This window comes from Pavona decussata, unplaced genomic scaffold (genome assembly GCF_977016875.1).
Source record: "Pavona decussata unplaced genomic scaffold, jaPavDecu1.1 SCAFFOLD_219, whole genome shotgun sequence".
In the NCBI taxonomy this organism is placed as follows: Eukaryota; Metazoa; Cnidaria; class Anthozoa; order Scleractinia; family Agariciidae; genus Pavona; species Pavona decussata.
In genome coordinates, this window is record NW_028145624.1 from 194,494 (window position 1) to 222,193 (window position 27,700).

At 39.1% G+C, this 27,700-nt stretch overlaps 1 protein-coding gene across 4 annotated transcripts in view; it reads right to left on the reverse strand.

Moving 5' to 3' along the window:
* Positions 1–27,700, reverse strand: part of LOC146459363 (TNF receptor-associated factor 2-like) — a 61,432-nt gene that overhangs the window by 13,160 nt on the left and 20,572 nt on the right. For 2 of the 4 annotated variants that reach the window (XM_085089592.1, XM_085089591.1), the window contains exons 2-9: positions 25,886–25,985; positions 17,690–17,840; positions 16,974–17,034; positions 15,880–15,984; positions 14,244–14,408; positions 13,575–13,652; positions 12,553–12,642; positions 10,588–11,245 (exon numbers count right to left, since the gene is read on the reverse strand). In XM_085089592.1, coding sequence (XP_084945718.1) covers positions 10,588–11,245; positions 12,553–12,642; positions 13,575–13,652; positions 14,244–14,408; positions 15,880–15,984; positions 16,974–17,034; positions 17,690–17,835 — 1,303 coding nt within the window. In that variant the 5' untranslated portion in view covers positions 17,836–17,840; positions 25,886–25,985. Of the gene's footprint in view, positions 1–10,587; positions 11,246–12,552; positions 12,643–13,574; positions 13,653–14,243; positions 14,409–15,221; positions 15,313–15,879; positions 15,985–16,973; positions 17,035–17,689; positions 17,841–22,981; positions 23,001–25,885; positions 25,986–27,700 lie in introns of those variants that run through there. The other 2 variants (XM_085089593.1, XM_085089594.1) reach the window with 2 other exon arrangements.

Here is a 27,700-nt window from a genome sequence, read left to right on the forward strand (position 1 = left end):
TCTGCCTCCTTCAAATGATACACGGGCGAGTTTCGTGGCAGTCTCTGTGCCACCGTAAAGGATTCCTCTGTCCAAGACGGAAGGTATTCTCTCTGAAAGACTCGTTTGTACTTACTGATCTTGACTTGGTCTCCCACCTTGAATTTATACTTTATGGTTGAGGCCTCTTTACCATACAAGGTTCTCCATACATCTTGAGCATTAAAAACTGTGACATCCGCGGGTTTCATTTGTATACTACGATGTATGCTCTGGTTGTAGTTCTCATTGACCAAACTGTCAAATTTGTCCAGGTAATGATATGAGCTGCTCATAGTAAATAACCGCAATAGGAGATGTTTCAAGGTCCTGTTGAATCGTTCAACTACTTGCGCCTTCGTCTCATTGTATGTGACAAAATGACGAATATCATGTTTCTTCAGAAATGTTTGAAAGCTACGATTCATGAATTCCGTCCCTGCATCCGTTTGCAACCTTTCCGGTTTACGTCCTTGCTTAAATATGTTTGTAAAGGCCGCTACCAAAGACGAAGCCGATTTAGACTTCAATGGAACCACCCATGCATACTTGGATAGGACATCAAAGCAAGTCAACAAGTATTTGTGACCACGATTCCAACGACTCAGACTCTGAAGATCTGTTAAATCTGCTTGCCACTGTTCATCCAAACCGTTGACAAATACTCTATTGCGACGAAATCGTTTTTGTGCTGTTTTGTGGAGAGTGTAGCCAGGTTGTTGCTGCAACCACTGAAGAACTTATAGGCGGGTTAGTCGATACTGACGCGCGACTCGATACAACTTTTGTACTCCACCTAAGGCGGAAGAACGATCATATTCATAATACAGTTTCTCTAGTAAACGATTCGTGTGACGCATGGTATTCTTCTTCTTCGTCACCCTTTTCGTGTTCTTCTGTCGCATCTCTTAAATCGATGTGTGTTTGACTACCGCAACATGCAACTAAACAGCGCATCCTCTGACATGCATCATTTAAAGCCAGGGTAGGAGTTGAACTTGCACAAAGACGACTTGTAGCACTGCCCATGATTGTCTTACGAATGACAAATGTAACTTGTTCCGTCCGTCTTTTATCCTTTTCCTTAACATTAGCCAAGGAGCCATTATTATTTGTCGAATCATCCACTAGGGAGTAGGATAATGCAATGAATACGTATCACATAACGTTAGGCGAAATGCATATTGTTCTCTCAGAGGTGCGTTGCTTCGAGCCATATAAGCATAAAAGCTCAGCAGCCTACCCCAGTGCATTGCACCTATTTCATTCAAAATATCCAGCCAATGGTGAGAGGAAACGATTGGAAAAGAGGTACGTTGTACAAGTGTTTGAGCGCAGCCACGCACCAGGAAAAATACAGTCTGTTCATATTGACTGTTCAAGGTGTAATGAGCTGTAGATGGCCTCCAAACCTCCCCTTATAACCATCCCTATCCTCCACAGAGTGACCATTTCAGATTGCAGGCTCTGGTAATGAACGGTAGAGTCAGCGATAACCATATGGCAATGTTGTGAAACCGTGAAAAACTCGTTTGTCATACACAAGTTTGTACCTCTTCTTTAAGTTTACTGTATGTATTGTTTTTGTTTTCGCATCTCGTTTGATGAAGTGTGGATTCTTCAGGAAGGTGGGTTGTTCATTAGGGTTGCAGACATGTGCACACATGGTTGAGAAATTCAATTTCTGTGATCCTCTGAGGTTTAGCGTGAATCCTTTCACTTTGCATGTGGTTTTACCATTCTTGGTTTGGTAGGCAAAATTCTTTGGGCCCCCGGACACAAAGGTTGTGATGTAATCATCGTCGTCTAGTTCATTCGTTAGTTCTCCAAGATAATCCTCAAGGGCTGGCATCCAATCATCTGGTTGGCTAGTAAAGATGACAGAATCTGTGTCAAAGTAAAGGACTCTTGTTTGTAGACGTTCAAGGACAGAATAGAGTTTGAGTCTTGCATGGGCTGTTGTGAAAGCAGCAATGACAACATTCGTCTTGTGTGATCCTGATACGAACCCTTCCCCATGCGTGTAAAAAAACTTCTACGCACTCATCATTTACAAACTGAATGGTTTTCACTTGAGTTGATTGACATGTAAGGAGTCGAAAGTACCGTTCTGGGTCCTTGACTAGCTCCACTTGAAGCCTGTTATCAAGTTCTCCAAATTTTCCTCCTTGAAAGAAAAAAAATAACCATAATTACTTTTTTGAAGGAAAGTGAAGTAATCATAATTATCATTTTCGAACTGTAAGAGATGATACTTACAAAAAGAATTCAACATCAATTTGGCCAATAAACGTAATCCAGGGTTCTTTTTAACCTTTCTATAGTCCAACTTGATACCTTCTTTCCTTTCATAGTCTTCGATGTACTGTTGTTTTTGAAATTCTGTCTCACACCAGGAGGGCTAACCACTAGCCTCTTGCTGGATTTTAAGGAAGGTATCGATGTACCTTCTAAAAAGCTCAGACGAATTCTGAGGGAAATGCCACACCTCTATCATTCGAACCACGCGGTATCCCAGCTCCAACGCTTTATCAATCTCAATTGAACACCAGGTTCCAGACAGCATACGTTCTTCATCCGCATGTTCGCAGGGTGTCTGTTGCAGAGTCTCAGCACATGTTCTGCAGAGAGGGAACATCAGTTTTCCATTGGCACGGTAGGGCAATACAGGGTGGAACAAAAAGGTGGGTGGAAGGATGTCACACTTCATCAGCCCAAAGAACTCACGGGGTGAACGGTTGATTAAGGCTTCACTTGTTAAAATTTCAGGATGCTGGATCGGAATTTCGCAATACTTAACCGCCGACCGGTTAGCTCAGTTGGTAGAGTGCCGGACTACCGTGCGGGAGGTCGTGGGTTCAAACCCCGGCCGGTCCACCACTCAGGGTCTTTAAATAACTGAGGAGAAAGTGCTGCCTTTGCTCTGACATCTGCAAATGGTTAGACTTTCTAGTGTTCTCGGATAAGGACGATAAACCGTCGGCCCCGTCTCACAAACCTTGTTTGTAAATAACTCTGTGGGACGTTAAAGAACCCACTCACTGTTCGCAAAGAGTAGGGGACGCAGTTCCCGGTGTTGTGGTCTGGTCTTTGTGCGTATATTCCGTATATCCCGGGTCCGCAGTAATTGGCCTTAGCTGTTGCGGTATCCCTGTCCATATTGGACAAAGCTAAATAAATTTAAAAACTTATTTGTCTTAGGGTACAATGATGTAAAGTCAACGTAATGGGTCTTCTCATTCTCATTCACTTCCTTGCGGAGACAGATAGCGTTTGTACGTCCACCGAAAAACGCGTGCCGGGGCTCTAACGGGGTGTCAAACTTGAGACTTGAGACAAAAGATTTCATCTCTGGGTTGATGGCTAGTTCTTGCTTGAATTCACATTCCCATTTCACTTCTACTCGGAATCCAAGCTTCTTGAAACGCTCAATTTTGCAAATGGTACCTTCCAGGAGATCTTCCATACTTGTGTCATTCAGTGGATTCATTGTGTCGGGTAGATAACACTTACGACAACCATGCCACAGGCACCCCATGAATTCATAGATGATCTTCTTGGTGGGATCATAAACGTCAACATAGCTGTTATCGATCCGTTGTTCACCACCATTCAGAGCATGCAGAATTCGGTGACCTGACTAATGGTGGATCCATGCCAACTACTGGAGGGCCATGACAGAATATTTTCGGGCGGGTTGATACCCCTGTGCAGGAATGAGACCGATGGTGTCTTCTTCTAAAAACTCTTGTCGGAACACACGATTACAAGCACTTGCAATAGTAACACAGTACTTGCATGGATCAAGGTTGCCCACTTCCTCCATTAATCGTTTAAACTGTAAACAACACCGTCTCAGAATGCCCACATCCCTACGACAATATTCCTCGATTTCCTTTTCAAAATCAAAGACATATTCTGCGTTTGTCAGTTCTTCATACTACCTCAGGCATTCTTGACGCTTTTTAGTACTCATAGCATCTGGGTCGTAGTTTTCAATAGGCGGAATAGGACCAACATAATGCTGATTTTCGTTGCGATTAAAAAAGTGAGGAAAGTAGCCTTTCTTAAGCTCTGTCAGACCAAAGGTTTTTGGTAAGGCCTTAAGTGGCATGGGAAGGAAAGTGAGAGAGTCCCGGAAATGATTTCAGCTTCTGGTAGTTCCATAGACATGATTTTTGCACCATTCATGATCACACTTGGAAGCAGGCATTGTTCGCACAAATATTCACACAGTAGAAATCCATCGTACCCCCTTAGATTATGCGCAATGACGATAGCACCTTTGTGAGTTCCATCAAACAACCACGTACCGAATTGGTCAACGCAATCATCCCCTTTAAAGACCATCTCAAACCCTGTTTCATCTTGCAAGATGAGCAAATTGGCGATGTGTCTTCCGTCGTCGTGGCGTGATTTTATGTCAAAAAATAAATATTCTTGCTCTTCCTCTTCTTGTCTGTCTTCTTCTTCAACTCCATCGCTTATTATCTCGTCAGAAATCCGTCTTCTCTTTCTTTGCCCTTTGTTCTTTTTCTTCGGTTTTGGCTGTGCTTCATGTGCTTCACCTGAATCTTCTTCTTGATTTGCAATCGGTTTCATATAGCATCAGTGCGTATTTGGGTCAACAAACTCTTCACAATTCCAGCACATCTTTTCTCCACACATGTGATCTTCCGGCTTCCTTTTTTGATGCGACAGGACTTTGTTGCATTTTTTACATTTGTAGAATTTTTGGCACACGGACTGGCCCTCTTTGTTGGGTCGGCAGTAGTTGGCATAGCATTCATCACCCGCGAACATTCTGTGACAGGTTCAACACTATCTGGGTGTGGGTCTGGGTGTGCTTTCTGGGTAATCCCTTGACATCGGTCCGTAAAGCAACATTTGCAGACCTTACTACAACGGTGTTCAGCTCTTTTTATCGTAACCTTTCTTGCATTCCAAACACCAGTAGCCCCTTCCGAGAAAGCTAGAGACAGAAGTTATGACGTCAAAGTGATTTTCGTGGTGATACAGGTAAATTTGTTTTTCTCGGCGTGGTCCTTCGTAGACAATGGCGTTGAAATGTTTGGCAGACAGAACGATGATTTGGTAGCCGTCAACCACTGCTTGGAATTTGGCCACTTCTGTTAACCCACAAAGACCCTCTCGCACACCAGCCTTTTGATGCAAGCGCTCAGCGAGGAGCCGCCGCTGTTTACACCCTGAACGAATTGAATTCCATTCGGGATGTTTCTCTTGTAGAGCAATAGTCGTGGTAAAACACACCTTGGGTTTGGGGCCTTCCGGAGGGTAAATGGCTTGGGTTCGGTTTAGCTCAGTTTTCATTTTACCCTTGGGGATGCGGTTACCCAGTAAAAGAACTCCCCTCAGGGTAAAATATAATTAGATATGATTTCACACTGACCATGCATGCAGTTTGGTGGGAAACGTACAGATCAACATGCTTGACACAAATCGAGATCTTGTAAGCTTAATTTTAGTGATTTTCCTGCTAATTATTCGACAGTCCTCCATAAATATAGCAATCCAACTGTTTTTGCGAGAAGACAGCGAAGAAGGCGCAAAGAAATACCCGTTGTAGTACGAATCTTCGTTTTGCCTAGCGTTCCTATAAACAGATAAACAAAAAAATTACAACTTGATCAACTTCGTAACTGACAGTCTGAAGAGGGAACTCATGAAAATAAACAAAAAAATACTCACAGTGATGCACGAAACCCTGCCATGTCACCTTGTGCTACCATTAAGCGTGAAATTAGCCAAGCGTATCAGAGGTCAACTCAGAGCATAGCAGGCGATTTCCTGTGTTAGCTACGTTCTGCATGATGATTGGCCAAGCCACCTCAGGGAGCAGATAAACCGTACTTTTCAGTTCAGGAACTGTCATGGGAAGTTCTTTTGTTCTCTTTGATGTATCCATGGAAATAACCCAAGGCAGTTTCGGTCTGGGAAAAGCGGTTACACACAAAAACATCCTTACCCGTGGGAAAATGCTAGTTACCCATGGGTAAAAGGGCTAAGTGTAACCACAACTAATATCAGTCACTATAGCACGGGTGAGGCACAGAAAATCTTTCTTCTTGATACGCAGGACACATTGTTTGATGTCTAGGAACTTGGACAATTTGAATCCATACTGTTTCCTCTTGCACGAGGCCACTCCGCCTTGTGGCATACCCACATGAACTACATGTACTTGCATACCATCTTGAAGGTTGACTTGTTCGTTCGATTGTAACACACGTTGTACTTCGCCCAAAATCCTTTCGGCATTCAATTCATGGCGTGGCATAAAGGGTAATGAAATGGGATATTGCAGAACGACTTTGGAGTACAAAACGTACAAGATCAATGTCGGCCATATCTGACGTCATCTCGTCTACAAGGGAATCAAAAATGTTGCCAAGCTGATCAAGTAACGGGAGTTCCTCGGATGTAAGGAAATAGCCAGTAGCGGTGGTATTAAATTTCCGTACGTTTCGTGAGGCCACTTCACGCAAAGTCTAGTGCCGTTCAGAGGTACACAGGTTGTTTCTAGCCCCGACCTGCTCCTCAGCCAACAAACATTCTGCATATGCATCTTCCAACTGTGAACAAAAGAAATTTAACCGTAAGTTATATCAGAGAATTCAAATTGCATAATAATCAGCAGTGTTACTTGCAGGAACATGGAACAATAACGTTATGGCACAATTATCAAAATAGTGCAGTAACGTTATGGTATAATAATCAGCAGTTGTACTTGCAGGAACATGGAACAGTAACGTTATGGCATAATTATCAGAACTGTTATAGCATAATAATCAGTAGTTTTACTTACAGAAAAATAGAGTAGCAAGTTCCTGTGTTTATGTTAAGGAAATGTTCTTACTTCATTCTCCAGCAAATAATTGTAGGAATTGAAAGCGTCATTCATTTCTTTTTCCCACTGTTCCACAGACTCTACCATTTCGTCATCCGTCTTTTCATCGTTCAGGGTTGAGATGTCATCTTGCGTTTCATTTTCAGGTAATGGCAAATTCTCAAAAAGTTCGGGATGCGCGGATTCCAGTTCTGCCAAGGCCTCTGAAACCACATCAAACTTAGGTTGCTTTGTCATAGTATCAGCGGGGGTTAGTTGTAAATCGTCTAAGACTTCAGTATCAGAAGAGTCTGTTAATTCCTGTACAAGTTCGTTGAACCAATGATTGGAAACGCCAGCTCGTGCAATCAATCGTTCTTTCATTTTTTGAATATTTTCTTCCTCTTTAAACAGGGAGTTTATAAATCGGTCGTGAAATGGAACCATGTGGTGCTGTTTCACAATGGCAAAAGTCATCAATTCTTCTCGCCATCTTTTAATTATTTCACTTTTATTGCTTGTACTGCAAAGGTATCGACATCTTCAGTGGTGACAGGGCTGTCAGCGATGCCAATCAGTCTCGTCCACGCTTCGTCTTCGTACGTAGACCAGAAGACTTCAAGAATGTCATCACGCATGAAAAGCTTACTTCTCTTTCTTTTATTGATATGATATTCATGTAAGGCATGTTTTTGTTGTCGTTGGATTATTTGAAATTCCGAAGTGCGTCCAGCAACCTCGCTCTCTTCAGTTAACGGACATGGCTCCACCTCTTTAATACAGCGCTTAGTCCCTTTCGTCGGGTCAAATACAGCATGGGAAACGTTATCCTTGAATCGTACTTGCTCGTACGGCTCTCAGGTCTCACTGTAACACACACTGCATGAGTCTCTCCTTTTATTAACAGCTTGCGGACGTGTCAGAGAAAAGAAGGATCGAAATCCACCAATCATATTTTGCACATATATTCATAATCATATATTCAGCTGTTTTATTCTTATTTAACTTGACAAACTGGTTTCTTTTTATTGCACGTTCAGCTTTTTCTTTCAAGAAAGACATGTCGAGTCAGCAAAACGTACGAGCTTTGTAAGAAATCGGATCACATTTGTATGCAAGAACAGATACTTGCGTCTGATTGGTTCTCACTATTTCACTCACCGCACCAGTGCAAAAGTTGTTCCCTCGACGGTCCGGTAAAGGCGTTTGACCTTTAGTAGTCTGGTAAGGACGTTTGACTTTACAAATCAGATCACATTTGTATGAAAGATTAGATACTTGTCTCTGATTGGCGATCATGGTTAACGGTTTTTGGCTATTTCGACGAATGGGAAGCAAAATAAAATAACCAATCAGGTTAGCGTTCGATTGTTGTGTAAATAGTTTTCAAATTGTCCTTTTGTCTTTCCTGTATTCAAGTTTTTGAAAAATTTTCTAATTCTTGTTTTCAGTTCTTGTGTATATGTTGTTATTAAAACTTCCATTCTCTTTATATAGTTCTCTTGTTTTTCACTGTCTCCTTTAAGGGTTAAAAACGTTTCTTGACACACCACGGGGTAAATGGTTCCATACACCAGTCATCTAAAAATATTTGTTGAATAACAGCCTTGATCCAAAAGTCATTGTGTATCCTCAATTTTAGAATCTTGTTAAGTTGACGCTTAAATTTCTTTTCGTCGAGAAAGTAAAATGAAGGCACTTTCAGTTCTCCAATAGTAAATTCCATTCCATTTTCCTCCCAAGATGATTCAATTGTTTTCCGAGGGATGCTTTCATGACAAACATTGTCCCACAGTTCGTTCAATAAAGTCACAACTCTGTCTTGTACCTGTAAACGTCTCATTTGTGAAGTGAGCGCTTCCATATCCAATGCAAACAGTTGTAGTTTCATAAAGTTTTCCATCGTTTTAGATCTCACTTAAAGAGTTCGCTTTTATAGGCAAACTTTATACCACTAAAGTCAACTTAAGGACCGGTTTGACGGGTTTGTCTAGTCTCCGATATAAAAGAGATCATTTTCAATTTTAATGGTGTTCAAAACTGGTTTAGTCTGGTTTTTTTAGGTTGAACTTGTTTGATCGTGACGTCAGTGGCTTCTCATTGGTTCTCAACTTATCCATTGTTTCTTTCCCTATATATTTGCGATACCACCCGGCTGGTTGGGCGGAACCGTACCACCAGAGCACAGTTCACTTCACTCCATGGCTTGCATCTCATTAAACCTTTCCCTATATCTACCGCATGTCATGTCAACTCATTCAACCCTTCTCTTAAAACCGGTTTATGTCACCCCTGAATCTATTTGAATACATGAATAAAATACGTCTAGTCATTCTGGACATACTACTGTGTTAGGTTTGCCTCATTGTTGCTGTTCTTGTTGTTGATGGTTTTAACAGCCGCGAACTTAAACTACAGTTACTAAAGAAAGGCAAAAAGAAAAGAGAAACTGAGAAATTACAGGTAGTTGACAGTGAAGATAAAAATAAGAAATAGGATGAGAGTACACAGTAGCCGAATGTAGCTGAGAGAGGAGAGGATGGCGAGAAAAAACTTGATGAAAAATAATGATACTTTTTATCATGGATAAGCATTTCAAGCTACCACATCTGCCAAATAAGCCCTTTCGCGCTAATTGTCAGCTGTTGTAAGTTGTCTCACAACAGCTTCCACCACTTCCCTTCAGTTGTAATTTAATTGATCATTACTACTGCTCTTTATTTCTGGACAACATAATAGGTAGCAAAGAAATGCATAAACATTAGTGAACAATCAGGATGTCAATCAGATTGCAGGGAGGGATGCAGAACCACCTTAAATTTTCGAATTCAAAACTTGCAAAAAATTGCGTCTTGGCATGTTCACCGAGCTCGTTTTTTGGTATTTCCGCTAAACACGTTAAACCGTTGCTATAGTAACCTATTTTGTCCGGAAATGGCCATGTCTTGTTTGCCAACAATTAGGTATTTGTTTGATACCATTATTGCTGCATGAACTGATAAACAATGGTCGTATTATAGCCGCTAGAAGTGCTGGAAACCTGTCAGCCTATGTAGATCATGCTATTCTTATGCTAGCCAGTTTGCATTTACATATGAAAAGCAGTGAAGTTTGTATCAAAACAAGGTCACCCCTAGCGTCGCTTCCAATCCAAGGCCAGGTCATTAAGCACACAACTGTAAAATGGCCTATTGACCGAAAAAGAAGTGTAGAAATGGTAGATAATCGTAAAAATGTGTTTGTCATCTGGTTAGAAATCTTGAAAGCTTTCGGTTAAATCATTATTTTGAGGCTTGTTGTTCAACCAAAGATTTCTTCTTCTTGTTAGAAAAGAGAAGGAAGTATGGCTAATCATGAAGGGCAATAAAAGTTATCATTAATAGCTTAGCTTGTCATGCATATTATTTGCGTAGTTTTCGTTTTATTTCTCATTTATAATATTCCTGTTGGCTATCCATGTAATTTCCCACCTGTCTCATGTAGGCTTGAGGCCAAATTTTTGTGGTGCATGCTCATTAACGTTCGTGACAATTTCGTGATTAACGCCTTGACTGTGTCATTTCATCATTCAAGACTGAGCATTCTTACGATACTTACTAAGTTTATTTTTCAGCCCGAAAACACAGTCAGCTCAGAGCTGGCAGAATGTTGAAATGTGTCGTTCCCGCGGACAATACCATCAGTACACTGTAGGTAGAGTTAATGACATCTGCAAAAATTACCTTCGTTTCGCCTTCGTGCATATTCAGTGATCTTCCATATTAACTGGCCGTCATAGCTAGAAAACTCTTGCTGTCTGACGTACTCTTCTAGGTCAGCCAAGGTGACATTTCTAAGAGCCAGTGTGTGTTCAATGGACTCCATCCGCCTCTCCGTTCTCCGGGCAGTCTCTTGGGTAGTCTCCACTTGTCTTTTAACATTTGCCAATCCTCGACTCGTCTCCACTGTGGTGCGATTATTTTCCACCAGAAGCACCTCGTGGTCCGCTGTTTTGTTTTCAAGGTTTGTGAGTCTTCTAATGATGTCGCTATTTGGTAAGCTGTTCTCCGAATCAGGAAGACGTTGGCCAGATGACGCTATACCAGGCAAGTTTGAGGAAGCTACCTTTCTTTCCAAAGAGGTGATACGTTGGCTATGTTCTTGCAATTTTCCATGAAGATTGCTTGTTTCCTCAGCGCTGTGTCGTACCTGGTTAAGAATATCCTGGATAATATTATCGTAGTTTGACAGAACTTGAGGACTTCTAGACGCCATTCTGGGATCACGTGTCAAAATGGCTTCCATTTCCCTACTTAGCCCAATAGCAAAACGCAAAATCAGAACGGAGTGGTGAACATGTTCTTTCTTCAAGTGATCTTTCTTTTCCCTCTGACTGAGGACCTGTCAAAACAGGGAACGTGTATTAATATTTAATAATCATCATCGAGTGTGGTATACATTAATTACTACTCACCAAGCACTTTTCACAATGGCCCTCCTACAAAAAAAAAATAGCCTATGAACAGGCTCCCAAGTGGGGTATCGCCTCGCCGATTTTCCTCTTCACCAAAGCCTGTTTACAGGGTTACTAATTTACTACTAGGCTAGACAAAAATAAATAAAGTAAATGACTAGTAAATTTTTGCGTTTTTTTTTTGGGGGGGGGGGTGGGGGGGGTGGGGGGGGGGGAGAATCCAAAAACGGATTTGTGATCTCAGATCATTCGGATCATGGTACATCACAGATCAATCTGTATCAGCTGTCACAAATATGTCCTTAAAAGTGCAGAAAACTATCTTGGAAAACGGACACGATGCTTTAAGTATTTTGCTTAAATGTTCTCATGATGTTACTGAAACGTTTCCATTGGCTAGAAAAATATAGAGGCATGCATAGAGGCCTTTAAGAGAACTTTGAGCTCCAACATCAACATGAATATTGACCTTACTGTTCTCCATATATTTCTTATTATTATTTTCAGGGCTCCGTTTAAACTCGATATGCTAAACTGGATGCTCCGGTATAAATATTAATTTAAATAAATAAATAAATAAATAAATAATATAACTGGATCATCGTATAGTGCAATTCTAGCAATTTAATTGGTTTAAATTAGTGTCCATGGTATATGAACCATTATACCATGCCCGTGGAATAGCGACCACTAAATTGTCCTCTGGTCCTTCATCTACCAATATTTCTAAGTGTTTTAATAAAACAATTTTTCCACTCTCGCCTGTAGGATATGAGATGATTATATCTATTATCACATATTCAACGTACGGTCGTGAAATAATAGCTAAAAGTTTATGTTTATGTTCTACATATGTTTTTTTAATGTATTTCTTGATAGGAGAAGACACTTTATCTGGTCTATCTTTGGCGATATATGATCGTTTCTTTTATTTTCATGGCCAAGTGTGACGTTATGAGGATAAATTACTTGCGCTCTGGTAGTATCTTAGTTGGTATTTAGTAAGGTCATTCAGATGTTGTGCTAGCTTGCGTGGCCGGCGTAATCGGGGATGGGGAGAGGGAGCGAGGGAGGCGGGAAAAATTCAGTTTCAGAGTCCTAGAAAGTAAATAGCTGTCATTCTGCAAGATTGTCTCTTCATTTTTGACACAGAAATAAATTTCATTCATTTAGTCCATTCATTAGAAATTTTATTCGTACAATTTGACAAAAAAATGAACAGCTACCGACTCACCTCAGTTTTGCTGCAACCAATCTGCGCAAAAGGGCATGGCCCATCTACACCTTCACAGTCTCCCATGAGAGGGTTCTGGTGATCTGCTATCTACAAAATATATTCAAAAAAATTATTTTTTAATGAAATGGATAAATGGAAGAAATGCGTTGGTATGTTTAAGCCAGGTAATTAAATGAGAAAGTTATATATTTGTCAGTCAGTTTTACAGGCATACTCGGTATCAAAACCGTGTTCTCCAAAGAGTAAACAACGCATTGTTGATTTACTAACGGTGGTTTGGCTTCAGCTACTCTGATGTCGTCGGCAATTTTCTTGCTTGTGAAAACTGGGCGTTGTTTACAAATTCAAATGTGATCTGTGTGATTCGGATTATGTTGGTTGTACTCGCCGACACCTTTTCCAACGCATTGATGAACACAAGCACTCAGCTATTGGAAAACACCTGCGTGACTCTCACAATCAGAAGAACAAAGACCCCACTGAACAATTCACTATACTGAAAAAGTGTCGTGGGAAATTTGAATGCTTGATCTACGAAATAATTTTTATCCAGGAAAGGAAACCCAAACTGAACACTCAATCAGACTCAATAAAAGCGAAACTATTTAGTACCTAATTAACACTCACTACATTCCACATTGTAGTTTCTTTTTTTAATCACGTGCAACGAGACTCTACACGCATTCTTAATGTATAAAGAACTTTTAACAATCTGACTTTTTAGAATTTGAAAATGATGAGCGAGTCATCGAAACGTCATTCAAAACTTTTATCGTTGATTTTTATTCTTAAAACTTGAAGCAAATAATAAAATAATGGAGAATATTGTATTTGCATTTAGACCAAAGTAGTGTGGACTAAATGGGGGTACAAGAAGCGTGACTTACGTGACTCTTGCCTAGGGTCAAGGTGATCAAGTATTGCAACGGCGTAAATCATAAAACGTGGTATGGCTCAGACGCTCATTTTCGCGAGTCCACCGCTCAATTTTCCGGCTAGCTACGCAGGCTATATCATACCTTTTCCCGAGGGATTTTATCTTTATTGCATTTGTCGCATTTAACTGGGAATGACGGGCAGTCCCTCTGCTGGTGTGGCTACAACAAAAACAAACATTACCGTTTTAGCGGCAAGAAAAATGAAGATGCCCTTTGAAAAAGAAAACACCGGTATAAAAAAATAATTAATTGGTTTTAAGACAGTAATGTTATTAAGACGGTGTATTTTACAATACGAAACACCGCTAGCACCAGGGCATTTCTCGACACTTATTTTCATCCACTTATTCATTCGTTCTGGTTCATGGCATACTTTACCATACCATAACTTTCATTTATACACGATTAGTTTTAATACAAAAGCTTGTGGAGTCGTGTCACATCTATTCATTCATTCACTTATACATTCATTCATTTATTCATTTGTTCGTTCGTTCGTTCGTTCGTTCGTTCGTTCGTTCGTTCGTTCGTTCGTTCGTTCGTTCGTTCCTTCGTTCCTTCGTTCTTTCGTTCGTTCGTTCCTTCATTCATTGATCTGTTAAGATGTCGAAGGGGATAGGGCGAAATTTTCTCACTTCATTCTGAATGCATTGAGATTAATTGGTGGTAAGGTTATGTTCATGTATCACACAGAGAAAGATAACTATATTAAATTCTTGGAGTGAAAGTAAAGAAGAATGTACTAAATACCTTCATCCTGTTGAGAGGGATTTTTCCCTTACAGAAATCACATGTTTGTAATCGATACACGCACTCGCTTTCCAAATGTTCCTTGAGATCACCTTTCTTTACCAGTACGCCACACTCAGGATGTACACATGGGATTTTTAGGAACTCGCAGCCTGAAGTGTGATTCTGTAAATTAACAAAATGTCTTGTAGTTGCTTTCTTAAATCAATGGAGAAAAGAACTTTTATGATGGATACTACATGAAACACTTAATTTAACAAACTCTTGAATTCTAAAACATGTCAAATATTGTAACGTTTTAATTTTCCCTTGCTATGATCTTTTCTGTACTGTACTCAGTTCTTTAAAGTGACTGAAATCACTGCTGATGTGTAAACTTCTCAATCCATTTGAGAAACTTCATTTATCTCACTTAATCATGCAATCTATGAATTGACATCACAAAGATAATTTTTTTGTGAAGCAGATAGTTCTTCATCATCATCATCATCATCATCATCATCATCATCATCATCATCATCATCATCATCATCATCATAATAATAATAATAAAAGTTGACATTGACATTACATTGGAAAGTGCGCAAGCCAGAATTTAAGTAGTGACTTTTTTTTGGGAGTCTGAACTATTTTTTAGTGTATGATTGGAAACACTGTGACTGGGCATTTATTTAGAATATTTTTATTATGAGGGAATATATATTTTTATTACCTCAGTGGAAATTGTTCTTTTATCTTCTGAACCAAACCCATATGAATTAGCTTTTATATATGAGATGTTGATATTTTACAATTTTATGACAGCAAACTGTAAAATCACTCAGGTTTTAATGGAATTCAAATTGTATCTAGTAGATTTTATTCTTGTAAAAAATAAAGTTATTTCATTATTATTAAAAATAATAATAATAATAATAATAATAATAATAATAATAATAATAATAATAATAATAATAATAATAATAGTTATAATGATACCTGTAGTGGCAGGTGCATTAGGAACCATTAGGAACCTGAATGTCATCGGGCGGGAGTGAACACGGCAATTGTGCTAATTCAAAAGTCAACGCTGTTGGGATCAGCTAGGATTATTAGATTATTAGAAAAGTTCTTGAATAGACCATTTTTATTGACCTGGCCTTTTATTGGAAGCGAGGCTGGGGGTGATCTTGTTTTGATACAAAACCTCACTGCTTTTCATATGTAGATCATGGTGTTCTTAGGCTAGAATTTATATGTGAAAAGTAGTGAGGTTTGTATCAAGACAAGTTTACCCCCAGCCTCGCTTCCAATCCATGCCAGGTCACTAAGCACACAACTGTAAAATGGACTATTGTAGGAACGATTATCCTTAGTTGGTTGCAAGGCAGCCTAGTAAACACAAGCCTAAAGACCTGTTGATTGTATGAATAGAATGCTAGTACAAAGTATCAATGTTATTTATGCTTAGGGAATAAGTGCTTTATCATTGTTAATACTGAGGCTAAGGGAAGTTATCCTCAAATATCCGAACATTGGCACTTTATATGGGAACTCTTCTCTCACTGCCACAATTATCAAAATTTTGCTGAACTAATTCACACATACGTCTTTGCAAAAATTGAAAACCTATTTAACCTATTCTTTATGTTAGTACCTCCAGGTGTCTCACTTCTCCTTTCCATTTACATCCATCATCCACAAAGGTGCAGTGTACAACGAGAGCTAGTATTTCACGTCGCATAAAATTATCCGGGAAAATCTGCCAATAAAATTTACACTTTGGTGAACGAGCTGTTATATGGAAATATAGCGTTCAATCAATTAAATCTATTTAGACACGTACTGACCATTGGTGAGCCTGTAGAGGCTCGTTACAAAAATCTAAGTGTGTCTACAAAACAAAAATGAATCAATAAAACCTAAAACGCAAAAAGGCTACAACAATAACGAATTAATCAAATCTAAAGCTAAGACTAGTTAGAAGACCTACGATAAAGCTTCTAGTACCCCATTTCGTAGGGTTTGGAGACGCGGCGATCAAGTGTTACACGTCAGACATTTGATATGAATGCCGTTTGTGAGATCCTTAGCTGACCTCTGCCATAATTTTACTTTCATAGGAGACTTTGAAGTAGATACCAGCAGAGCCATGAGGAAACCTAGAAAAAATCACTGAACAAGTATGCGATGGACCGTGGAGCAGCATGGCATCTAGAAGGAGTAGACCCATTACTCTGAACGCAAGTTTGGTGAAGAATACAATGCGGCAGCTTTTACCTGGCTGTTATCCCCACTACTACAACGCTTTTAAACCTCAAGACCATCACAGGCAACTCCAAATGCTGTATCAACAACGCTATTGGAATCATTGTTGTTATCACCATCATCACCTTTACTACCACCGCCACATGTTATCATTTGTCATAAAATATTTAATTGTGTCGAAAGTAATTCCTGTTTGCTTTGGTTCTGTTTTATTACTCTCTTTGATTGGTCAGTGAAACTCGCCTCACTTTCTCAACCAATGAGCAAACAAAACCAAACATCCCTTGCTCGCACGCGTTTTCCCGCGCTTGGTGCTGGTGACGTCTAGTCGTTTCGAATTCCAATTAACTAATTACGCCGTTTGCGTCTGTTGTGACTGACAAACATGTTTACAAATGGGTTTTAGTTCTAGAACAATCCATTGAAAAACACTTCATCGGGTATTGATGTGCATATTTTTGAAAAAAGACACATACTATTTACCTCATTTGGAAGAAGACGCTGCTGATCCTTCAAGCAAATCATCACTACTGCTGCTCCGTCACTTAGGAAAAAGGTTTGATTACAAAGTAAGTAACTTAAGTACACCGAATCTCCAATGAAAACTGTACTGATATTTCATTCATCATCCATTACTTATTCAATAACAAGCTGAATTTTACACACATTTTGATTGGTTCTTACTTATGATCTATTGGAGGACAGACGCATAAACGACATCACCATTAAAAACTTTTGCTTCTTTATTATACAAAACAAATAGATTCTATGTTGCCGTGCGTCTGTTTAGTAATAGATCACAGAAGACGTCAAATCGTGGTAAGAACATCAGTGTCACACTCGGCTGTGCCACTTTTTTGTTCTTACCGCATTTTGACGTCATCTGTGATCAATTTAACAATTAGATTATGAGCTCGGAACTTTTCGAGAGCGAATAATCTAATTGTTTTAGTATAAATCTATTAGTCGCTCAATCTTAACAACAAGACAGGTTCCCGTTTTTATGGAATAATGATGTAAATAGGTCACGCCACGCGCCACTCACTCTACTCACTATCTACAACAGAATAGATAGTGAGTAGCGTAGCCAATAAGAGAACAGCATTCGTGATAGAGCGCTAGTAGATTTATACTAATACTAAACAGACGCACGGCAACATGGAATTTATTTGTTAATTATTTAAGTTTGGAAAACTTACTGGACAAGTTTCTCCAAACAGGACTGACAGTAGAAATGGCCACAGCTCGTTTGCATGGCATCTCTTAATAGAAGAAGGCAGTAAACACAAAGGTATTTTTCAGCAAGTGCCTCCAAGTCCTTGTTCGACAGACGGTATCCTGGCATTCTGACTGTTGTAATAATAATGATAATAATAAAATAAAATTTAACCAGGGACCGAGGTGATTTCAATGAATCTTCATGAAAAATTCAGCAAATAAATAAAAAAAATGAAAATAGCCTACACAGGAACATTGGATAATAAGGCTGGATGGAATAAGAAGGTAATAATTACTTGGGCGGAGCCCAAGGTATAAAATAGGATTTCTTCTTAAGTCTCAAACGGCAAAGAGGGGTCTACTGCGCGTGTGCTACGTATTGGGCGAGTCTGCGTCTGTTTCTCTCCTGTATCTGTCGAGGGATCGCGAACGTGACAAAGTTTAAGTTATCGTTCTGTTAAATGGTATGGGCACGTAGTAATATTCATAAACTTCGCAGGTAATATTTTTGATATGTAAGAAACTGGTGATCCCGAGTGGCGGTGATAATTTTCTGGAAAGTAAGGGATGATTTCAATCGTTGCGAAATATGGTGCGTCAGAGTTTCAGGGTGTTGTGTGATTCAACCAAGTTGCGCGTAATTCAGTGGACGAAATTAAAAATCTACAGTGTTTCCTAGCTGGGCGACATGTTAAATGCGGCAATGTGTCGATAAAACAGTAGCAAGCAATTATTTACGACTTGAAATCGTAGGGGAATAATTTACTGCCTTTGTTTTGGTGGCAGAGATGATCACGTGACTATGTTTACGGTTCATTTGCCGTTTGCTGTTTTTAGCTTCTCAGAAGTAATGCGTTTGCATCAAAGGTAATAATTATTTCGCACTATTCTCGTCTATGTACTCATTTTTTCAAGAAAACAAAATCCCACGTTTGCTCTCTAAAAACAGCGAGCGAGCACGTAGCAGTCAAATATGGAATGAACCGGACGCTTTTGCTTGTTTTGGTGAATTGGGGCTAGTTTAATATATCGCATCGAGGGATACCCATAACACAAGCGTTGAACTAAGTTGAAAAAACGAATGAATCTGTGAGACAAAATGCGATCCGGATCGAGGCGTGATTTCTGGAGTGATAACGATCAAGACACTGTTTACCTTGCGGTTTGACTGAGAACATCTCATTGATGACTAAATGATGGTTTTTGACACTCAAGCAAGTCGATATTGCGTTGCTGTTTTGCTTTAATAGAAGGCGTGATTGAGTCAGAGTGAGAAGAAATGTCGTCTAGTACGCTCATTCCAAATACAAATGCAAGCGCTGTTCGCGGTAGACCCACACCAAAAAGATGTTGAGCGCTTTCGGAACGGATCGGTGCGCGAACTCAAAGAAAAAGCAATAGACATTCAATGATACCAAATGGACGAATGAACAGATTGTCAACAAAGCAAAATGGAAAGGAGTTGCTCCACTTTCGTACCTTTTGTGGTAAATCCAGTGATTTTTCTGATTGTTGTGTTAATTTATACTCGTTTCTTGTATATAATCGTGTAGTTTGGCATGTTCCACAAGTGCAATGTTCGCGATTGTGTATCATCAGCAAAATCTTTTGTAATAGGCCTGATCACGGTTTTCGACGCCATTTTGACGAGTAAGCAAACAGGCTTGAAATAACAGTGTTTGTATGGAAATCCGATGTCAAATAATTTTCATAAAACATCACTTCTGAAAAATTCATGAACTGAAAACGTTTGGCACTAGGAAAAGGATTTTTGGAAAAAATAATTGGAGGGTTGTAGCTGTGCCAGAAAGCGTCCAGTCGTGTTTTGAACTTTCCATACATTTGTCTGTATAGCGAACCAGCCGTGAACTGCTACTAAAAATAGTTCGCGGGAAAAAATACAGGGAAATGTATGGAAAGTTCAAAACACGACTGGATATAACTGAGTTTATTTTCCACTTGCACCATAGGGCCAAATTATGTTTAAACAACTTGAATGTCATCATTTTTAGCTGAAGGTTTTCATTTCAGCTCAAAGTGGGTCTAACAAGGATACGCGAAACCCTGTACGATTTTAAGTGATAACCTTCACAATAAATGAAGATACAATCGATATCCCAGTGTGAACAGGCTGTACTTTCAGGGGCATTTACATGCTTGATGGTTTTTAGTATGCTAGGGACAGAAGATAACATTTCGTTAAAAGGAACCTTATAACCACAATGTTACTGGGCCTCATTACACTTTTGAAAACGATAATAAGAATTTTGAAACACAACCGGTTTGCAGTTTAACCGGTTAGATTAAAAACGACACGGTTTTCTGAAAACTCAAGTATAACATGTTGATGTAATATATGGGTGATTTTACAAACAAGGCACAAAAGGATAGGGGTAGATATGCAAACAAAAAACCAAGGTTTTGAGACGGAAAAAGAAAATACGAACTATGTAAGAGCTGCTTACATTGAGATAGTAACATGTTGGGTAACTAACATCCAATGAAGTAGAAGTTACTCTCGTAGAAAAAATCCGCGTAATTTAAGAGACGCCACCTTAGATTTCTCTTTCCGTTTTAAAGACAATGAAGAACACCCTATGTCAATTCTAAAATCAATAATATAAAGCTAAAATACATGAAGATGTCAAAACGTAGTTGCCATGTATATAACAGGTTCCGTGAGCATCCAACTGCTTATTATTCCAAATTGGTTACTGTTCATAACAAACGTGGGAGGTACTTGAGAGAGTATCAGACACCCTACCCCTCCCCTGGTCGAGAAGTTGGTGAGAGGCTATGAAGGCGCGGTCTTCGCCCTATTCTTAAAGAAAAGAAGGCCCGATAAGTTTGTTTGCATTCTAGAGCAAACATATTCGCTCCGTCCCGCTGCCGCCACCTTACATGAATTCCTGGATCCGCCACAAAATAGTTAAAACTTCCAGCCGAAACTTCTTATTGTTTGTCGTGTTTATAGAAACAAAATGCCCCGCCTTGTTAATTCTCGTGGCCTGTGTCATTGGTAACTTACTGGGAATTGAAGGGCGCAATTGAAAAAAGCATGTTCAACATTTTCAACACAAAAGAAGAGATTGTTTACCTGAGTAGCCATGTTAAAAGGAAAAATATTAATAAATGATAAACGAAACCTATTTACACAGTAACATGTTCAAATGTTGAATCTACCATGCATCTTCTACCTGTCTGATCGCTTTCATTTTTTATTATAATCTTTGCATCATTTTATTCATGTATTATTTTTTTTGTTGCTTTTCTCTTTTTTTTTCTTGTCCCTTTTTTCTTATATTAATTTTTCTTTTGCTTATGTTGTTTTTTTCTTGTTCCTTTTTCTTTTCATATTAATTTTTCTTTTGCTTATTTTATTTCATTTTTTCGTTGATTGTTTTTTCTTTTTTTTTTTCAATTCTTATTGTCATTTTTCTTTTATTATTATTATTTTTATTTATTTATTTGTTCTCTTTTGTCAGTTGCTTTTTGTGTTATTCTCTCGGTGCACTTCAATTTTAAGATTACAATGATCTTTGCTCTCGCATGTTCGTTTGTTTTAACGTGTTGCATGAAAGTTCAAACAGCTAACCGGCAAATGTCATCAGAGTGTGAAGCTCGTGATGCACCTCACTGGCATCCATGATCACGTAAGTTATTAATTTAAACTCTATGCTGATTTGTCGATTGGTCATTAGCAATTCAATGTGGTTTAACTCGTCAAGACCATAGGGGCAACTATACAATACAGTCACATCAACTCATGAGCCCATAAAAGGAAAGTAGAAACCATAAAGGTAAAGACGAAAGTCCTTTTGGAAAACAAGGCGAAATCACGCCAGGAAACTGTTGGCACAGGCATCACGCTACTTTGTTAAGCATGGTTCCATTCGCATAATACAGAGGAAGAGTGACGGTAAAACAATTTCGTTGTTATTCAAGGCTGTGTAATACGTTTTTTAGTTGCTTATGTGTTTAATCCTCTGGGCCGAGTATTTTAAGAAAACGTCAGGTCAAATTTTTGTGATTAATTCGCAACTGTTCTGACTGTTGATAGTAAACTGCGTCGCTATAAGTCGTGGTGTTGATGGTCTGCGCCAGTTCTTTTATCCTCGCTATTTTCAGATGCTTTTTTGTCGGGCAAATATTGTTCAAAAATGGCATAATAAGAGTACTGTTTTTTTTTTACTACACAAACTATACGCCTCCTCGGCATCTCTCGAGAATTTTTGATACAAATTACTGCTGTGAGGCCGCTAGCACTTTGTTTCCTTTTGATTTCTCTACAATTTGAAAAGGTTTTATCACAAAAGAAACTAAACGACAAAAAACTGGACAATTCTTGCAGGCAAAAAATGTTTCTTTTTTTATAAGCGACATAAAATAATTGAGAAAAACCTTGATTCGTTCGTCAGAGCTCTGAGACAGAATGAATACCGGCTGTGCAGTTCATATGCAAATATCTGTTATGTGCGAAAGCCCAAGTAAACTTGTCAATCAACTTAGCTTCAATTGGCGTCTGGCCAATGAGAAATCGAAAAACGTGGGGTTTTTTTTTTATATATATAAAAACAGGCATTTGCATATCAAGCTAAGTCGACTTTGTGTTGTTTACTCGCATTAAACGAAGGCGATGAGGACTTTCCTTACAAAAACAGATAAAATATAGATTGCAAGCCGTTCCGTCAATAGTTTTCGTGCAGAATTCTGGAAAAGAAAATTATTAGTTCTTTATTATGAATTATTTTTCCCAGGAAAGCTAGTCTTTCAAGAATAGATACAGAAACAGCGAATAAAGCTTCAGATAACTTTTATAACGACGCCAGTAGGCGAGTCTTCTTTTCTCGGGCTAAAAACATTGATTACAAAGCACATTATATCGAAAATCGATTTTTCCTTTCCGTCGGGATTCATATTATGAGTTCACAGGCAATATTGGTAATAAAAAACTAATAAGGCGTTGTTTTGCCATCGAAAGCGAAAAACTAGAAAGCGCTGAAGTTAAGATGGCGACCACCTCCTTTTCGATCTTTTAGTTCCAATGTACACAGTCTATAGAAACTACGTTTACTTCTCCGCTTCGCTTTTAATGCTCCTACGCACTTCACTTGAGATACCCCTAAGAATTGAAATCCCTAAGAGCGAAAAACTAGGATACAAATTTACATGCTAAACTAAAACGTCTAGGGAAATTAACATATGGTCTTTCGCAGAACAGCTTATTGCGCAGACATTTTACGGACACGAAAGGCAGCAAAGAAAACTTATACCTTTGTATATCCTCCAAATTAAAGCAATCCACACATATCCATCCAAATCGGGATTCTACCCAATGCCACACATTTTAACATGAAAAGCAGACATGAAAAAAACATCCTCTTGTGAATGTCCAGAAGTTCAAATATTTTAATATTGTAATGTTTCGAACCTAACGGGGAATCCCCTAAAACCGAAAGAGAAACTCTATTTTATTTAAAATTTTATTGAACACCTTCGTCCAGAAGATAGTAACATTTCTTAACAATTTAACCCTGAATAATAAGAATTTTTTTTTTCTTCAGCGGCTTTAACTGCTCCTTTCAACAAACACAACAATCAGTTCTGTTCAAAGACAATTGACACGGCAGTTACGTCGTACTACATTAACAAGTATGATATATAAGTTTCATTGTAAATCTACTTATTATATGGCTGGCTCCGAGAGCGGGCAAGATGAGTCAAATCCTGCGCTGTGATTGGCTCCCCGAGCGGGCAAGATGGAGCTATCTTCACCGCTCGGGATTACACGTTGCCCGTCCGCTTGGCATCGAAAGTTTAATCCCAACAACAATGCAATCTTTTCTTCGATTTTCTCGTTGTTTTGGGGAAAAACGCTCACTAAAAAGTTCGGTGAACTCTCAACATTTACCTAAAGGAAAGGAAAGGGAATGGAATCGTCCTGGTGTAGTGAAAACTTTGTTTCAGCTACAATGAATGTGAGTTGAATCGGTGAGTTGCTTTGCGTGTAGTATTTTAGATAGAGGTGATTTTGTAAAACTAATTTGTCTCAAGTCGAGTGCCAAATTGATAAGTTCTCCAGGTTTGCAATGACTGTATTTAAATCATAGCGCAGTGGAAGTTGCGTTAAGTGTTTAGAGCAGTTCAGAAAAGTATTTTTCTCAAGTTAGCCGAAGAAGCTCACGTTTTTAATTTAGCCGCGTCTTGCTTGTTGTAACCAACAAAATCTTATCAAAATTTCGCCCAGTTTTCTGATTAACCCGCTCTTTTTTTCGGCTTTTGTTTGCATATAATCTCAAAAGCTATTGTTTCATTCAAGAATTGATGATTGGAAGCCGAAAACTGTGTAAACGTGTTTATTATTTACGCCACCGCGCGATCGACTGAAAATGGCGAGTTTGCCGGATTCTATTCAAATCTTTCTGCTCTTACGAAAATCTAAATTTTTCGTTCTCAATAATTGTATACTCCCTTTAAGCCATTATAAAGTTAGAGCCCTAAGATAATTTAGGATTCCTTGTTTTCCACGATTACATGCTAATCCAAAAATGCACTGAAAATAAATCTTGCACCGGCCGGCTATGAAGAATTTCTTTCCGAGCAGAGCAGTTTCATGTCCTGTTTTGTTTTGTTGTTGTAGTTTTAACTTGAAGGTAAAGTCATATAATAAATCCTTTATTGACCAAGCTTGTTCGGTCAAGATGACTGGATATTGGCCCCGTTCTTTTTTTTTTTCGTTTTTATGGACCGAGACGAAAACGCAAAAAAAGAACTTGGCCAATATCCAGCCATCTTGGTCAATAACGCATATATATAAATGTATAAAAATGCCGCAGAAAGTATTTAAATTTTACAATGTTGCATGTATGCGATAAACGTAATTTAATGGAATTTCTCACAGACTTTTTCGTAAATTTCAAGTTAGTGGAAAGTTAATTATCTACCCCCTGATGGGCCATTCACCTGTAAATGTTAGGGCCGCTGGAGGGGGGAGGGAAGGAAAACCGGGCATAGACGGGGATTTAACAGATAGCACTGAATTTAATGTAATGGGGACTGTTGACCGTCGTAGTATACTTTCCACTTCGTGTTCAAAGATAAGTGATTCCTTTTTACCATCGATGTCCACGAATTCCTTATGAAACAAATACCCTCTCCTCCTCCTTCCTCCTCCCTTCCTCCTCTACCCCCCTCCCCCACCCCCTTCTTCCCTTGACAATCTGAAAACGTCACGAAACTTGTTTTGAAATATACTTGTATACACGAGCAAGTCACAGCTCATTGCCATCTCACAAGCAGATCACGCTTCAAATCACGAGGAAACTAAACGTTAGGCACTTAGGTAAACTGTCTTTTAGAAGTAATTCGCCCCTAACACTGGCTCCAATGGGAATAACAGTGACAAATTTTAGTGTTTTATTTTCTTTTTTTTTTTTTGTGTGTTTTTTTTTTCGTTTCCGTTGTGTTTTAACGAGTTTAAATTAAGTGCAATCTTGAAAATAAAAGGGAGAAAGAAAAAACTTGACAAAAAACTTACGAGTCCCGAGATTTTGCGATTTTGTCTTTCGTATCTTTCATAGCGTGAGACTATCTATTAATTTTGTCCTATCGTAAATACTCCAGTGCCCAAGTATGCCATATGTTCGCCATGTTCCTGAATCTGGCAAAGAAAGCTAACTTATGAAGGAGACTTTTTGGCTTTGTTTGCCAGGCAAGAAATACCTGATTTGCTTGAAGTACCTCTGTTCCATCATAAAACACCATAGGTATTAGTTATAAATTTAACCTCGTCAGGCTTTGCTCGGACACTATCACTATAGGCCCTTTAGTCCACTCACCCATAGTCCCCCACCCAAGGAGAGATTGTACCACTCATTGAAAACTGTGACCCCCACTCCCTGCAAATTTGTATGTGTAGGAGACTTGATCATCTGAACTAAGGTAAGGTGTTTAGCATAGCCAGAATGATATTAATTTGTGGACTGGTTTGGTTTGGGTCCACGCCCCCCTGTTCAGTAGTCCATGTTCTTACCAATTGGGCTAACAGGGCGGCGGTTGCCATTGCCCACTTCCCACTAAATAAAGGATTTTGGATTTTACCATATGATGACTTGCAATTGTTTTAAGTCCCCTTGTCTACCGTGCAAAGAACATCATGCCAATAAAAAAAAACTTACCGGCCGGGTCTTAAGTCAATGCCAACTTAAAACTGTGTCAACTCGGCAAAATACGTTTATTATCCTCGTCTAGACAGAGCTCAATGCGATCACACCTCTTCTAAAAGGAAAGAAGAAAGAGAAACAAATTAAAAAATAGAAGAATCTTTTATAAATGAAGCTTGCAAATCTGTCACACAAAACTGAATAAATATTCTCTTCCATTCGAAATGTATCATAAAATACTGTTTTCACTGAGTCGGTAACACGGACTATCGGTCGACTGATCGATCCTGTGTTTAGCTCCTTGGTTGGTTGTTTGGTCGATTGGTCGTCAATTGATTGGTCGCTGATTATTCCTTGGGTCAGTCCGTCGGTTGATCGGCTGTTAAATTGGTTGTTAATTTGGTTGGTTTTGTCAGGTGTTGGTTGTTTGGTCGGTAAGTCGATGGGTCGGTGTTTTGTTGGTTCATCAAACTAACCTACTCTGATTGACTGACAAACCGACTGAAGGACTGACTAGTAGATAAACTAACAGACTGATCAACAGGAATAGGTTCTGAATTTCTTCTTTTGGGTAAATTTGGGAAGACATCTTATTTTTTATTTCAGTAACTCTTAAACCCTCTTATCAGGCATTCTCAGTAACGTTTCAGTTATTCAGGCAAACATGTATTTCGTTAGTAAAGCCGGCGACACACTGGGCGATTTTATTCGCCGATCGCAGCGAATTTGATCGCAAGCGATTATCACCACTGATTGATGCGGACACACGTGGCGATTTGTTTCGCCGATCGCGGCGATGTAGCACTTCAACCTTATTCCCAGGCTCCATCGTATTGCTGCTATCCGCCCTTTTGAAAAGTCATGTGATAAAATAGCCCATCCTGATTAATTGACTTTACTGGCGATTCGCAGCGATGAGCGTAGAAAATCGCGGGAAATTAACGGGCACACAGTATGCGAATGCCAGATATCAGTGATTTTATACGCCGATCGGGGCGTAAAGGACACTTCATCATCGTCATCGTGTCATCATCCTTTATTTATACACGTTACGCTTAAGAGCTAATATGGACCAGACTAAACTGATCCCAGATCACAGTACTATCGAGTGCGAGATTGAGTACGAGTACAACTTTTCAAAGTCGTACTCGCACAAAAAAGCTGTACTCGTATTCAATCTCGTACTCGTAGTCAAATCCGAAGATCGCTTATAGCCTGTTCATAACGGATGCGTGTCGAATAAATAAAATAACATTTTAAACATAAGGTAGGCAAACAGGAAAATCGGAAAGGACCCGCAGTCTCTTGAATAGTTTGCAGCTAAAGATTTGTTTTTGTTCTTGAATGATTCATCGCCGGTTCCTAAAGCGACAATGTTGCCAACGAATCCGTATCAAGGTGGCCATTGCCCTAATAACTGCCTGCTCAGCCGAGAGGTTGACATCACAGCGATTCACATACGTCTAAATCCATGTTGAAGGACAGGCATATCTTCGGATTTGGCAAATTTAGGTATTAGGTTTAACAATTTCATAGTATTTCCTTTTCTACATACATTTTAACACTTCCCATCATTTCGTGATTGTTTTCCCTGTAAGTTATATTTGGCGATTTGACTGGTTTGAGATGGGTTGCTAGTTTCACCCGATGCCTCCCTCGGATTCTCAGTGATTAAAGATACTTGGTAAGACAATGTACGTAGTCCCAGTTGCATGAAGCAACATACAAATTAAAGAATTCGACCAATATCCACTGTAGCATGGATTTAAAAACAGGTATTTAAACATTTGACTAAGTTAAGAGAAGGATTCACCAGAAAGTTATGATACG